The 13,827-nt window shown below is 39.8% G+C and overlaps 1 protein-coding gene and 1 long non-coding RNA gene across 2 annotated transcripts; both read right to left on the bottom strand.

Moving 5' to 3' along the window:
• Nucleotides 1–800: 800 nt before the first annotated feature.
• Nucleotides 801–3,264, bottom strand: LOC133738391 (uncharacterized). Its single transcript, XR_009860106.1, has 3 exons — nt 2,842–3,264; nt 1,256–2,481; nt 801–893 (listed from the first exon to the last, which is right to left on the bottom strand). It is a non-coding gene; the product is annotated as an uncharacterized LOC133738391 (long non-coding RNA).
• A 5,180-nt stretch (nt 3,265–8,444) lies between these two features.
• On the bottom strand, nt 8,445–9,359 carry LOC133707740 (uncharacterized). The gene is made up of 2 exons (XM_062133229.1): nt 8,904–9,359; nt 8,445–8,601 (listed from the first exon to the last, which is right to left on the bottom strand). Exons 1-2 carry the CDS (start codon nt 9,349–9,351, stop codon nt 8,564–8,566), a joined length of 486 nt encoding a protein of 161 aa, XP_061989213.1. The 5' UTR covers nt 9,352–9,359; the 3' UTR covers nt 8,445–8,563.
• Nucleotides 9,360–13,827: the final 4,468 nt, after the last annotated feature.

The raw sequence follows: 13,827 nt of genomic DNA, 5'->3' as shown, positions 1-13,827 counted from the left end.
GCGCTCCTCCTCACGTTCTCTGTTTGCCTTATGAAGATCCGCCAGTGCTAGCTCGTACATAGTGATGAGATCTTGGCCCGGCGGGCGGCTGCTGCTTGGATTTGCCTCAACGCCGGGGTTGGCCGGGGTTGTGAATAGTGCGCGGTTAACGCCTACCGCTGGGTCGGAGGGTTGGGGAATGGCGGAATGGTCTGCCTGCTCTTCAGCGTTTCCCCCGCTACCGTTAATCATGGTAATTGTGGTGGGATGACCTTTTGTTCAAGGGTTCCCACAGACGGCGCCAATGTTAATGTCTAAAAGTTCGGTGGTAGCTGAACCTTTGTTAACGCTGATCCGGTGGGCGGATCGATACTTGTGATGCTCTCAAAGCTTCCGCTACCTGTCAAGTAAAATACAAAGGGCGTCAGAGGGAGACCGCGCTGGGCGGTCTTCAACTCTCCGATGCCTAAGTTAGTCAATGTATTTATGTTGACAAAGTAACAGTAGGTAAGTATTGAATGCGTCCTTAATGAGGAGAGAGGAGAGAACCTTTTATAGGTGAGGAAGAGGAGGTTCTTCTCTTTGTTTTTGATGTGGGACTGAAGTGTTTCAGTTCCCAGCTCTGGGAGCTACTGATGTCATTTTGGCACGGGGCGTGGCGGCGCGTCGGCGGTGATCTGGGGGTGATCCGAGGCTGAGGTTGTAGCCCTCCTGGCGGTGTACCTGTATGTCATTCCTTTGGTTGGAATTAGTACCTTTAGCGGTACAATGAGCGTGGCCCATTATAGCTAATTATGCTTGCAAATGTACATGTATGTACACGTTGTAAGACTCCTCAATGTGCCCCGAAATTCAACATAGGCTGGAATTACATTGGATGCAGTCCCTCCTCAAACATAAGTGACAAACAGAACCTTCATCAGAAAACTAGCTATTAGGACCTTATTGTAGTGGAGCTTCTTATGTTTTCGTTACTGTTATATGTGCATACTCAACCAGCAGAAAATTTTATAACTAATGATACATAGGGGGTTTAGTTCCTCCATTGACTGTCAGTACAAATAAAATTTGCAATAACTCTTTGCCCTACAATGGAGCAATTGGTAGAAGAAGGCATAAATTGAGATTATGTAGAGCCATAATATCAGTGCTTTCAAACATTTCAAGCAATAGTTCTATATCTTCACTTCCCCAATTGACAAACAATTTCATCGATATTAAAGCTATTACATGAAAACTGCATGGTACATTATCTTTTGGAAAGAAAGGGACTCACTTGACTTTAGAGGGGATTAGTTTCTCTTGAGATGAGCTGCTGCAATGCTGAAATTGCTGATACTTTCAGTATATGCAGGTATCATTCTTGCTAAACTAACAAAACTAAGACTAACATTGTGCAATTATCAACCTCTGGATAGCTTCTTATCCCTCCACTGGAAAACATCAGCCGCTGCGTCATACGGTTCATATCATTAGACAACAAAATTCAAATTATTTGCAATCCAATAGATGATGAAAAATAAACCAAAGTAAATAAATACATTCATCAACTGTAAATAACTAGAAAAAAAAAATACAAGACATGTTCATAAAGATTGTGTACAATAATTAGCTTCAAACCCTTGGTTTATCAAAGAAACTGAAAAAGCTAAAGAGTGAACCCTTTTCTAGTACCAAATCAAAGCTTGAACATATACAGAACAGAAGAAAAAAAGAAATCAAAACAAAGTATAGCCACTGTCATACATGACCCATAGTAATCTACTTAAAGATCTAACATATATATTAGACAATGTATGGGAGTATCACATTTGAAGGAGGGTTATGTAATTCAACTGTAAAACTCACCTTGTAAGAACCATGACTGTACGTATAAGATTGGCTATATTGTTCATACCTTTCAAGGCACACTTCATCCAGCCTCTTCTTCCTAAACATGTCATTAGCTAAATACAATAGTGAATATGTATAAATAGGGTTCTAGGACAAACACTAAACACTAGTCGAAAATGGGTAAATCAATTGGTTCTGAGGGGCATAAAAGCTCACTTCTTTGGTGCTTGATCCTTTGATAACTTCACAGCATCAAAGCTTCTTCAGGGACTATGCATTGGCACTCCGACCCATCTTGCTGAACATAGCACAACATTTAAAAGAATATTGCTTTGAACTATTAGAACCAAAACAAAGGTTTCCCAGTTAAATTCAAATTTAAACAACCACTTATTCCCTTGAATTCCACACCCTCGCAAACTCAAGCACACCATTCTGCATCAAAAGGTAAAAGTAAAAAAATCACTAAAAATCAGGTAAAACACAAACAAACAAATATAATAGGGACGAGTATAAACCTGTCGTTGTGTTCTTGGACAGCAAAGAGAGCGATACTTTCCACGTCCATCAACCAATTTACTTCTCATTGTACAAAGGCTCTAGGTACTGGTAAACATCAGTATCGCTACCTGTAATACACAAGTAAATGCACCAAGCACCCGGACATATCTGAAATCTAAGTAAGAGCCTAATTAAAACTTTCCTAAACTAAAATCACACCAATTCCTCTTTTTAATGCATAAGAAGCTACATTAGTAAGAAAGACCAGTACTTTTGTACTCCACTATATCCAAACATTTCCAATCCTCTCATTTCAACTTGTTTTTGTAGTGCTCTACTTAAATCACTAAGCTTTATCCATACAAGATACTAACCTCTAGACCACACTATTATCAGCAAAACCATATAATCCCAAATTTCCAATCCTTTTCCTCAACTCAATTTCTACCCAACAAATTGGCAAACCATATAAGCAAGTAAATACACAAATTACAATGGTTAACCAATAAATTAGACATAAAAACTCACTCGTAGTCATCGTTCTTAACGAACTCAATGACGATTTCCTTCTTCGGTTGCATCTGAAGCATCTTCATAAATGAACGGTGTGGGTTTTCGATTACCTCCAAGGGTCCCACTGATGTGGTCGAGCTCCATGGCCTTGTCCACCAAAGGCTCCGCCCCGCAAACCAAAGCACTGCTCCTTTCAATAGGTGCTGTTGTATATCCTCGTCCATGTGATCTTCTCGATCAGGTTTGTTGGGCATCTGGGGTTGGGTTGGGTGTGAAAGAGCTGTTGTTACAGTTTGGTGAAGGACGAGCTGTCGGTCTCGGCGGTAAGGAGGAGCTGTCGATCTTGGCGGTAGGTTCTGGTACAGACCTCGTCGATGTCGGAGGTAGGTTCCGGTTCCAGTTCCGGATCCGGTTCGAGGCGCTGCAGAGCTTGGGCGAGAGAGAGAGAGAGAGAGAGAGAGAGAGAGAGAGAGAGAGAGAGAGAGAGAGAGAGAGAGAGAGAAAATTGGGGCTGTAGATTAGGGCTGCAGATCGATGTTAGTGGGAAATAAGGCACAGAAACCAAAAGAAAAAATCGAGGGAAAAGAATTCTTACTACGGCAAGACGAGATTGAGTCGCAATTGATAAAAAACTTACTACGATAAATATTTGCCGTTGCCAATGATAAGGCTTAATCGCGACGAAACATTTTCCGTAGCAATAGGGTGTCAATTGCTACGGCAATTGATGCCGAAGTAAAAAGGCGAAGCAATTGAGGTTTTTTTTAGTAGTGTCACAAAATAATAAGTTACTTTTTGGTGATCGTTTCCACTTATTGAGTTATTGTCAACTAAAGTCATAAAAAATGAATCTTTTTGTTTTTCAATCATTTATTTTTTGTTGTTTGTTTAAAAGATATTAAGCATGATAATTTACAAAATCAGAAAACAATTTATAGTAATTTGTTGGTGAAAATCTATAGTATATAACTGTATATATGTAGTGTTTAAGTCGAAAGAAGTGAAAATAAGAGATAAGGTTCTACTGTCAGCATGATACAGAATTCAAACACTCCACAACCAAGTGTAATTACTATTTAGACTCACCACTTGGTCTTTGAGGGCGAGGTTTGACTCTACCATGACTGTTAAGCCGTTTGGGAGAATGGTGACACGTGTCTCCGAGGTGGTGAGCATGTGTGAGTGATCTATCAAGCTCGGGAAGCGCTCCCGTACTTGAGGAACCTCAGGTTCGGGTCGCACGTGGCGAAGAGGGATTGGGTGGTGTCTCTAGCGGGTGAGGACGTAATGGATTGGATTGTGGTTGAGGTGATGGTAGCGGCGGTGGTTGGTGGAGGGAGGGTGTCGTAGGTGGCTTTGGAATTAGACGACATTAGAGAAGGGAAATGAAAGATTGGAGCTTGGAAAACAAAATTCTTTTGGGGAATAAAATTGGAAACGTTATAGATTTATTGGGAAAGTTCTATTTTAGTACAACTTAATTAAGAGAAAAAGTGGTGGTAGAATTAGATTTCTGAGGCATCACTCTTATTTCTAATAACTATAGAGGATTAGGCAATATCAACCCCTCTTACCAAACTTCGTGCGAGGCACCTACGTACCCTGCCAGTAAATGAGAGAAGACCACTGCACCTAGAAACTCATCGACCATCCCTCCATTCGTTTTATTATTTAAGTAAATGAAAATACAAGATGAGGAGAAGTGTACAAAAACCAAAATCTCTCTAAAATAACGAATGCAACGACACAATTTTTGATATTCATAAACCATTGAGAAGGTCCTATCTCGAAATAAAACTCACTTGAAAAGTATCAAGGATACCCAAAATGAAAAAACCCAAGAGCAATGGACCTTGTCAAGCCAAAACCATAGCAGCAAAGAATAATGCAGCAACAACACCCTGTCATCTTGCAGCAATCATACCAGGGACTTGTCTTGGTCATTCTCTTCCAAGCGGTTCATTAGATATCCGAAAATTTTTTGTGAATAGAAATTCTTCTCTACTCTAACGTACTAGTTGTGAATTTAATATTATTTTTGTGCTTGAGAGGGGAAGAAATTAGTGTACTTGAATGAATAATTTCAAGTCTAGCAAATATAATCCTCTCTACGTTTAGAATAAACTGAAAACTAACGTAAAGAATATCATTTGAAGAGGTTGGTAGTGTCCAAGGAGATGATAGAGCTAGATGTTGAAGTTGATAAATATATGCTGGTGTTGTCAAATCGAAAATTGACATCAAATGAGTAAAGTAGATCGAAGTGGTGAAATCATTTAATATAGAACCAACTGATAGTTCCTTCTCATTTGTTCAACCTTGGGGATATATGAGCCTGTAGTAGAAAAGAATACGTTGATTTAGGGTTTTCAATAATAATTCTATTCATCCACAAAGGGGTATATATACAAGGACAAGAGGAGTCGTCTAACTCTAATAGGAAACAGATATTCCTATAATTACATGATAACCTACCTAAATAGGAATCATAATTACATAAGATTTACAGAGATTCTACACTCCCCCTCAAGTTGGTGCATAGATATCTATCATGCCCAACTTGTCAACCGAGCTGTCGAATATCTTCCTGGACACTCCTTTAGTAAGAACATCAGCTAACTGCTCTTCTGAGTTTACAAATGGAAACCGAATAACCTTTCTGTCAAGATTTTCTTTGATAAAGTGACGGTCAACCTCCACATGCTTTGTTCTATCATGCTGAACTGGGTTATGTGCAATCTCAATTGCAGCTTTATTATCACAATGCAAATCCATAGGTTGTTTAAGCTTGTAACCTAGATCTTTCAGGACATTACGAATCCATAACATTTCACAGACTCCATGTGCCATACCTCGAAATTCAGCTTCTGCACTTGATCTGGCAACAACTTTCTGTTTCTTGCTACGCCAAGTGACAAGGTTCCCTCCTACAAGCGTGAAGTACCCAGATGTAGACCGCCTGTCAGTTTTATCACCAGCCCAATCTGCATCTGTGTATCCCACAACTTCCAATTCATCTTTTTTCTCGAACAGTAATCCTTTACCTGGCGCCATCTTCAAATACCTCAAAATCCGAAAAACTGCATCCATATGTTCTTCACTAGGACAATGCATAAACTGACTGACAACACTCACAGCATAAGCAATATCAGGTCTAGTATGTGAAAGATAAATCAACCTTCCTACAAGACGTTGATACCTTCCCTTATCAGTTGGAACTTGATCAGGACAAATGGCAAGTCTGTGATTCATCTCAATGGGTGTCTCAATTGGACTGCAGTCCAGCATCCCCGTTTCAGCCAGTAAGTCAAGAACATACTTCCTCTGTGACAGAGAAATTCCCTTCTTAGACCTCGCAACTTCAATACCCAGAAAATACTTCAGTTGTCCCAGATCCTTCATTTCAAACTCCTTTGACAGATACTTTTGCAACTCATTCATCTCTTTCGGATCATCCCCTGTAACAATCATGTCATCCACATACACAATAAGAGCTGTAATCTTGCCATTCTTCCGCTTGATAAGCAAGGTATGGTCAGAATTGCTCTGTTTGTATCCAAAAGCTCTCATGGACTTTGAAAATCTTCCAAACCATGCTCTTGGAGATTGCTTCAGGCCATACAACGATTTCCTCAATTTACACACCTTGCCAGCTTCACTTGGATAATTCTTAACACCAGGAGGCACATCCATGTACACTTCTTCCTCTAAATTCCCATTAAGAAACGCATTCTTCACATCAAACTGGTGCAAGGGCCAATCTTTGTTTGCTGCAAGTGAGATTAGGATCCGAACAGTATTGATTTTTTCCACAGGTGCAAAAGTCTCCTCATAATCAATTCCATAACGTTGTGTGTATCCCTTGGCAACCAACCTAACCTTGTATCTATCAATAGTTCCATCAGCATTGAGCTTCACAGTAAACACCCAACGACATCCTACAGTCTTCTTTCCAACCGGCATAGGTACTAACTCCCATGTTGCATTCTTCTGAAGAGCCTCCAATTCTTCATTCATCGCCCTTGTCCATTTCGGATCCTTCAATGCATCCTGCACGTTACTAGGAATAGATACAGTAGATAATTGATCAACAACAAGTGCATGTGACCCGGAAATCCTATGGTTAGATATAAAGTTAGCTATGGGGTATTTAGCTTTGGCTTTGATATCTGGTTCATATTGTTTTTTTGGGATTCCCTTGGTAACCCTTTGTGATTTCCTAGACTCAACACTTTCTAACCCAGAAGACTCATTAAAGTTTAGGGGTACCTGAGGTGGATCATTCTGAGCGGAATCTTCAGTTGGTGATGTAGAAGGGGAAATATCTTGTGTGTGAGCTTCAGATACGTCTGGATTTTGATTCAAATTCTCCAAACCGGTCATATCAGGAAACGATCGATCGTTAGCCTCAAACGATTGATCGTTTGTGGTGTCTGCTTCTGCCTCAGTCCCTGTTTGTTGCAACGATCGATCGTTCTCTCCAAACGATCGATCGTTTGTGTCGTCAGCGTCTGTCCCTGGAAACGATCGATCGTTTGTCTCTGGCGATCGATCGTTTTGTCCACTGGAAGTTTCTGTCTCTGGAAACGATCGATCGTTTGTCCCTGGCGATCGATCGTTTTTGGCTGTGGCAGAATTTCGTCCTTCAAATCGCTCCTCCAAATTTTCCAAGTCTTCAAAGACATCAAAATCACAAATAGGATTCCCTTCACAACCTTTCTCCCCCTGAAGGGAAGACCGAGAAGTTCCCCATGGGTAATATGGCTCAGATTCACGGAAGGAGACATCAAGAGAGAGGTGTACTGTGTTAGTGAGCGGGTCATAACATCTGTAGCCCTTCTGAAACTCGGCATAACCTACAAACATACACTTCTTCGCACGGGGATCAAGTTTGCTTCGGTGTGGCTTTGGTATATGAACATAAGCAGTGCAACCAAACACTCGGGGTTCCAAATTAGGCAGAGAGGGGATGGTCAAGAGTGTATGAAGCTTTTGATGAGGATTCTGAAACTCAATTACCCGGGAAGGAGTACGATTGATGAGGTATGCTGCAGACTTCACCGCTTCTCCCCAATAAGACCGAGGTACATTCATGCCAAACAATGAAGCCCGAACAACTTCCATCAACTGTCTGTTCTTCCGTTCTGCCAAACCATTCTGTTGAGGAGTATAAGAGTTGGAGGTTTGATGACGAATCCCCTGTGACCGGCAAAATTCAAACATAGGGCCATTCACAAACTCTCCACCATTGTCAGATTGAAACACTCTAATAGATTGTTGATACTGAGTAGTCACCATTTTGTGAAAATCAGTAAACAACCCAAATACTTCACTCTTATTCTTCAGTAATGACACCCACGTCATGCGAGTACAATCATCAATAAATGTGACATAATATCGAGCTCCAGAAAGAGAGGGAATCTTTGCAGGACCCCAGACATCAGAGTGGATTTTCATAAAAGGAACGGGACTTTTATTAAGACTTGGTGAATATGAAATACGGTGGCTCTTGGCCAGTTCACAAATGTCACAATGGAAATCTAAATCACTGACAACCAAAAACAAATGAGGCTGCAGTTTCTTAAGATAACTAAAAGATAGATGACCTAAACGGCGATGCCATAACCATACAGCTTCCTTTGCATGCTCTACCCCATTAATCTGATTAGCTTGCCCCAAAAGATGCTTCTGTTTTTCTCCAGACTCTGTCAGATCCAGGTAGTATAATTTTCCCCTTCTAACACCATAACCAAGAATCCGCCGAGTCAGAATGTCCTGAAACACACAGAAAGATGGATAGAAGGTCACAATACATGTAAGTGCTAAAATAATTTGACCAACAGATAGGAGATTATAGGCTAGTGAGGGAACAACTAGGACAGATTCCAGGGTTAGGGTATCAGATATAACAATAGAGCCTTCGCCAGTAACCGGAGTAGGAGTACCATCAGCAGTAGAGACAATATTTTGAGGGGAACGTCTAAGGTTTTTCACAAGACTAGGGTCATTGGTCATATGATCAGATGCACCTGTATCAATTATCCATGTATTATTCAAAGTAACCTTACCCTTCATACCTGACTGTGCTACATTAGCGGAGGCATTGTCTAGATGCTCTTCCTCTGTAGTAGCAATAGCCGCCTTGCCCGGATTCTTTCGCGGTTTCCTGGTGAAGTCCCACCAATCAGGGTAGCCAATCACTTCATAGCACCGCTCCTTGGTATGACCTAATTCCCCACAGACAACACATTTTTTGTTTGCGTATGGGTTTGGTTTGTCGTGAGGACGGCGTGGAGAAGGACCTGAGAAGCCTGGAGGAGGACCGGGTCGGCGTTGAACAGCCATCACAGAAGATTCAGTTTGCACAGAACGCCCCATAGCTTGTTTCTCTGATTGCACCTTGCGAATGTAAGCATAGCTCTGCTCCAAGGAGAATTTAGGCTCCTTGCGCAGGATTTCTCCACGCACCTGATCATACTCTTGGTCAAGTCCACTCAAAAACATGTGAACACGCATCCGGGACATTGCTGAAGTTTCTTGAACGACAGCTGCAACATTATCATGTTGAGAGGCCGCCCTTTGATCAATCTCCTGGAACATTGCCACTAACTCATTGCAGTAGGTCGGGATTGGCCTTCCATTCTGTTTTGCTTCAAAACACTTTTTGTTCAACTCAAAGATTCGGGTTTCATCAGAATCATCATAAAAGGTTTTCTCTACAGCTTCCCAAATATCTTTTGCAGTAGGAAGACGAATATACCGGTTCATAAGAGAGGATTCCATGGAGTCAATCAGCCAACTTTTCACCTTTTCATTGTCCGTGGCCCAAGCTTCATACTCTGCAGAATTCATGGCGGGTTCAGCCTTTACTCCGGTCAGATAGCCAACCTTTCCTCGTGCTCCAATGCGCATTCGCATAAGAGGAGCCCATATGGTGTAGTTGGATTCATTCAAGACAACACTTGTGGGGAAAGCAGAATTGTCTTGTTGGGTAGTGTAGTGGTGGTGGATGATCGGTGAGGATGACACCATTGTCTTCTCGGGATTTGACTGTGCGCCTTCAATTTCAGGTCCGGCCATTGAGGAGTTTGATTTCAATGGTGGTGGTACGCAGCGGTTTGTGGTGTGCTTTGGGATTCAGAATTCAGGATTCAGGATTCAGGATTCAAAGGATGCAGGCAAGTTCAAAGGATTGAACCTGCTCTGATACCAAGTAGAAAAGAATACGTTGATTTAGGGTTTTCAATAATAATTCTATTCATCCACAAAGGGGTATATATACAAGGACAAGAGGAGTCGTCTAACTCTAATAGGAAACAGATATTCCTATAATTACATGATAACCTACCTAAATAGGAATCATAATTACATAAGATTTACAGCGATTCTACACCTGTAGTGGGTTCTTCATTTCCCAGGTGGCCTCTTGTCTCTCAGTCAAATCAACACCAACTCCATCCACAGCTTCCCACTCGTACTTCCAAACCAGATTTGCCACCAAATACTCCAAAAGAAGAATTGACAAACCCAATCCCGGACAAATCCTCCTACCCGCCCCAAACGGTATCATCATAATCTCCTTGCTCCCTGTTATATCACATTGTACGTTACCTCCATCTTTCATAAACCTTTCACGTTTAAACTCCATGGGCTCGTCCCACACACTCGAGTCTCGACCAATTTCGGCCACCATAAAATTCACAGTACAGTTCTTTGGCAGCGTATAACGTCCAGCCAGAACAATGTCCTCTGTAACCGTGAGTGGCACCACATAGTGGCCTGGTGGGTGAAGCCTTAGAGCCTCCATCACCACCGCTTTTAGGTAGTGCATCTTCAGAAGATCCTCATCTTTCAGCTCTATTTTTTCAACACCCACAACCTTTTTAATATCTTCAACAAGCCTCTTCTGAACACGTGGGTATTTCACTACATTCGCCATCGTCCACTGCAATGTTATGGACATGGTGTCCGTGCCGGAGTTCAAAATCTCCGAGCATTGATGCATTAGTTCTTCTTCATTGAAGGCTCTCTTCTCGTGGGGGTCTTCTAAATCCATTAATGTATCAACATATGCTATCGTGAACTCATCGCTGTTCTTATCTACCATTTTTTGTTTCACCTGTAAAGAAAGAATGGATAGTCGACTTTGAGTCAAATACGTCCTCATAGGATGCCTTTGGGTAGTGTAGCTAGTTATACATTCATGTACGCAAAACTTGCTATCCGACTGAAGTCCTTAATTGCATGCATATTATTCTTATTATCACTAGTATGCACTTCAAATCACAATTTCTATTGATAAATCTTCTATAAAAATTTGACATGAATAGGAAACATGATATGAAAAGGCGTAGAATATGTAAGGTATAGCGTTGAAGTAGAGAAATTATATACAAAATTTTAAGGACACCACTTCATAGTGATCAACAATTCGTGTTTTACGTTTTAAAGTTTGAAAAATTTTTTTATTTATTTTTTTTTAGAATAAGGGCGGGTGTGATTGCCTTCAAACCTTAATTAATGAAACTACTGAATATAATTGGGGGGACATAAAACCTAAACCCCATATTACAATAAACAACGAGAGAGCATCCCAAATAATAACAAGAGACTCCACTAATCCTATGTATTCAAACCTGCACCAATTAGTAAGGGCTGTCATACCAATAAGATGTTTTATGTTTTTAAAGTTTGAACCCTACTTCCTATTATCTATAGTTAAATACGGTATTTTTATTATAGTTTATAAAGTATAATTAAAAAAAAATTAATAATGGAAGTAAGAGTTAAAAACTTCTAAAAATATAGTTGTCTATAATTTTTAGCAGTGACTTTTTCTCTCTTCTATTAGAGCAAAACTAGCATTTCTCCACACATGCTCTGCATGTGCAAGTATTTTTTTATTTTATTTTATTTTTTTTTGCAGAAAATAATAAAGAAAACGGTTATTGCAGACATAAGATCATGAGAGGTCTACTTAGCTTTTCAAGTATTCTAAAAAGTAAATTAGAGGTGTACTAAGTATGGGAGGTCCAAATAACAAATTTGGAGGTCCAACTAGAACCACCCAACAACTTATATGAAAGTTGTTGGAGATGAAATAAGAGTCTATTCATAATCTCTCACCCTATAGTGATTATTCAAATTCACCTTACTTATTAAAAAAAGCTCTTCAACTATATTCAAAACCGAAAATCATTGTTTAATTACCAAAAAATCAATCAAGTCTAAGATATCCAGGTAGTTATGCGCCTGTAATAAGTAAAAAATGACAATGATTTTTATTTTGATTAATAAATAATCTGTAAAAGTAATTAAACAAAAAAAATTAAAGGGAGGTTCTAGTTGGACCTCTAAATTTGCTATTTAGACCTCACATACTTAGTACACCTCTAATTAACTTTTTAGAATACTAGAAAAGCTAAATAGACCTCCTTATTTTTACCAAAATATCCTTGAACATAATATAGTATCTTCGCGTTTAGCGAAGGATTTTCAGGGTTTGGGTTGGGAGATGGAGGACGGCAAGACGGCCCCTAAGGAGAGACCTTGTGGTGAAGACGGTGGCGCTAGGATTTCAAGGTAGCGAGTTGTTGCAGTGCTTGATTTCGTTCTCGGTTATGGCCGCTAATAAAACTCAGGGCTGGAGTGGCGACTCCTTTGATCGCTACAAGGAGTACAGGTTTCCATTTGTCTCTCAATTTTGAATTTCGAATTAGAATTTCAAATTTTGGCAAACAATTTCAATTAAATTTGGATTCTTTTGAATACATGTTCTGGGTATCTTGAGTATGCAATGAACTTTATCATGGTGTTACAATAAATATCCCGAGTTAGAATCTCTGCATTTCAGTCTCTCAATGGTGAGCTAAGCACATCCTAATTCCTACAAAATTAAGCTTTTCGAGCCATATATGAGAAAACCAACAAATTTTATCATGTTGCAAGTAAGGCCTAGCTAGTGCGTCAGGAACCAGAGGTTGGGTATGAGTATTGATATTATTTTGTGTAATTTCTAAAATGAGAGCTGCATTAGATACACAATGTTACAGCAAGATGAGTTTTCCAGTGTATGTTGGAATGCAATATGTTTTGTCAGGTGCAATTGATTGGTTATTCTGTTGAGGGTTGTCTTTTCCTAGTCTATGAATATATTGATAATGGCAACTTTGTTAGAATATGTGGACTTAACATCATCTGATTTACATTAAGATAAAACCAATTGATTTAATCCTATGGAAATAACAAGAAGTACATAACTACAACTCTAATTCTGGTTATCTATTGAGGTGTATATCTCTCAATAGAAGTAGGAAACTCATTAGTAATCAACCTGTATTACATCAAGTATTTGTGATAAATTCTAAGTCTCCTATCTCGATAAACATGAAGCAGTGTTGGACTCCTTATGGGATGAGTCTAACTCGTGGTTTTGGCCAATATAAATAGGGAGCAAAGTCCCTGTATTCATCACCAGTCTTTGCATATTGTTCAGCCCCATTCTGAAGCCTTTTGGTGTTGACATACAGAAGACTTTCTTCTCGAGTTCTGCTACTGCTATTCATCCTTTTCCAGTTGCTCAAGATGTCTAACCTTGGTCAAGTTGTTTCTGCAGGGATCCAGAGCGTCAATGATCCAGGTGGAGTCCTAGTTCCACTAGGAAAGCTATTCTGCAGTTTCTGTGTGGATGTTGTGCAGCTGGTCTAATTGATATTGTATATGTGTTGTATGATATGATCTTGTGTTTGATGTGTTGGTTGTTGCATCATGTAGATTTATCAATTGGTATCAGAGCTTAGGAACTTCATAAAACACATATCATGCGTTTTTTATTTTGATTCAGAAAATCATATTGTGAAAATTATTTCTGAAAGATAAAATATATTTTCTATTTATTGTAAAGCAGGCCTCAAGTGTTTTTAACCCGGTTTTAATACTAATCCAATTCATTAAATAAGCCCAAACCCGAGTACAGAATTTATATTATTTAAAGAATGTTAC

Source organism: Rosa rugosa, chromosome 1 (genome assembly GCF_958449725.1).
Source record: "Rosa rugosa chromosome 1, drRosRugo1.1, whole genome shotgun sequence".
NCBI lineage: Eukaryota > Viridiplantae > Streptophyta > Magnoliopsida > Rosales > Rosaceae > Rosa > Rosa rugosa.
This window is presented reverse-complemented; position numbering and strand designations above follow the sequence as displayed.

Excerpts from the sequence above, each read along its gene's own strand:
- LOC133707740 (XM_062133229.1), bottom strand. The coding sequence starts at position 9,351 with ATGTCCCGGATGCGTGTTCACATGTTTTTGAGTGGACTTGACCAAGAG. Across the intron at positions 8,602-8,903 it reads CGCTAATGTAGCACAGTCAG|GACATTCTGACTCGGCGGAT; the intron begins GTATGAAGGGTA and ends TGTGTGTTTCAG.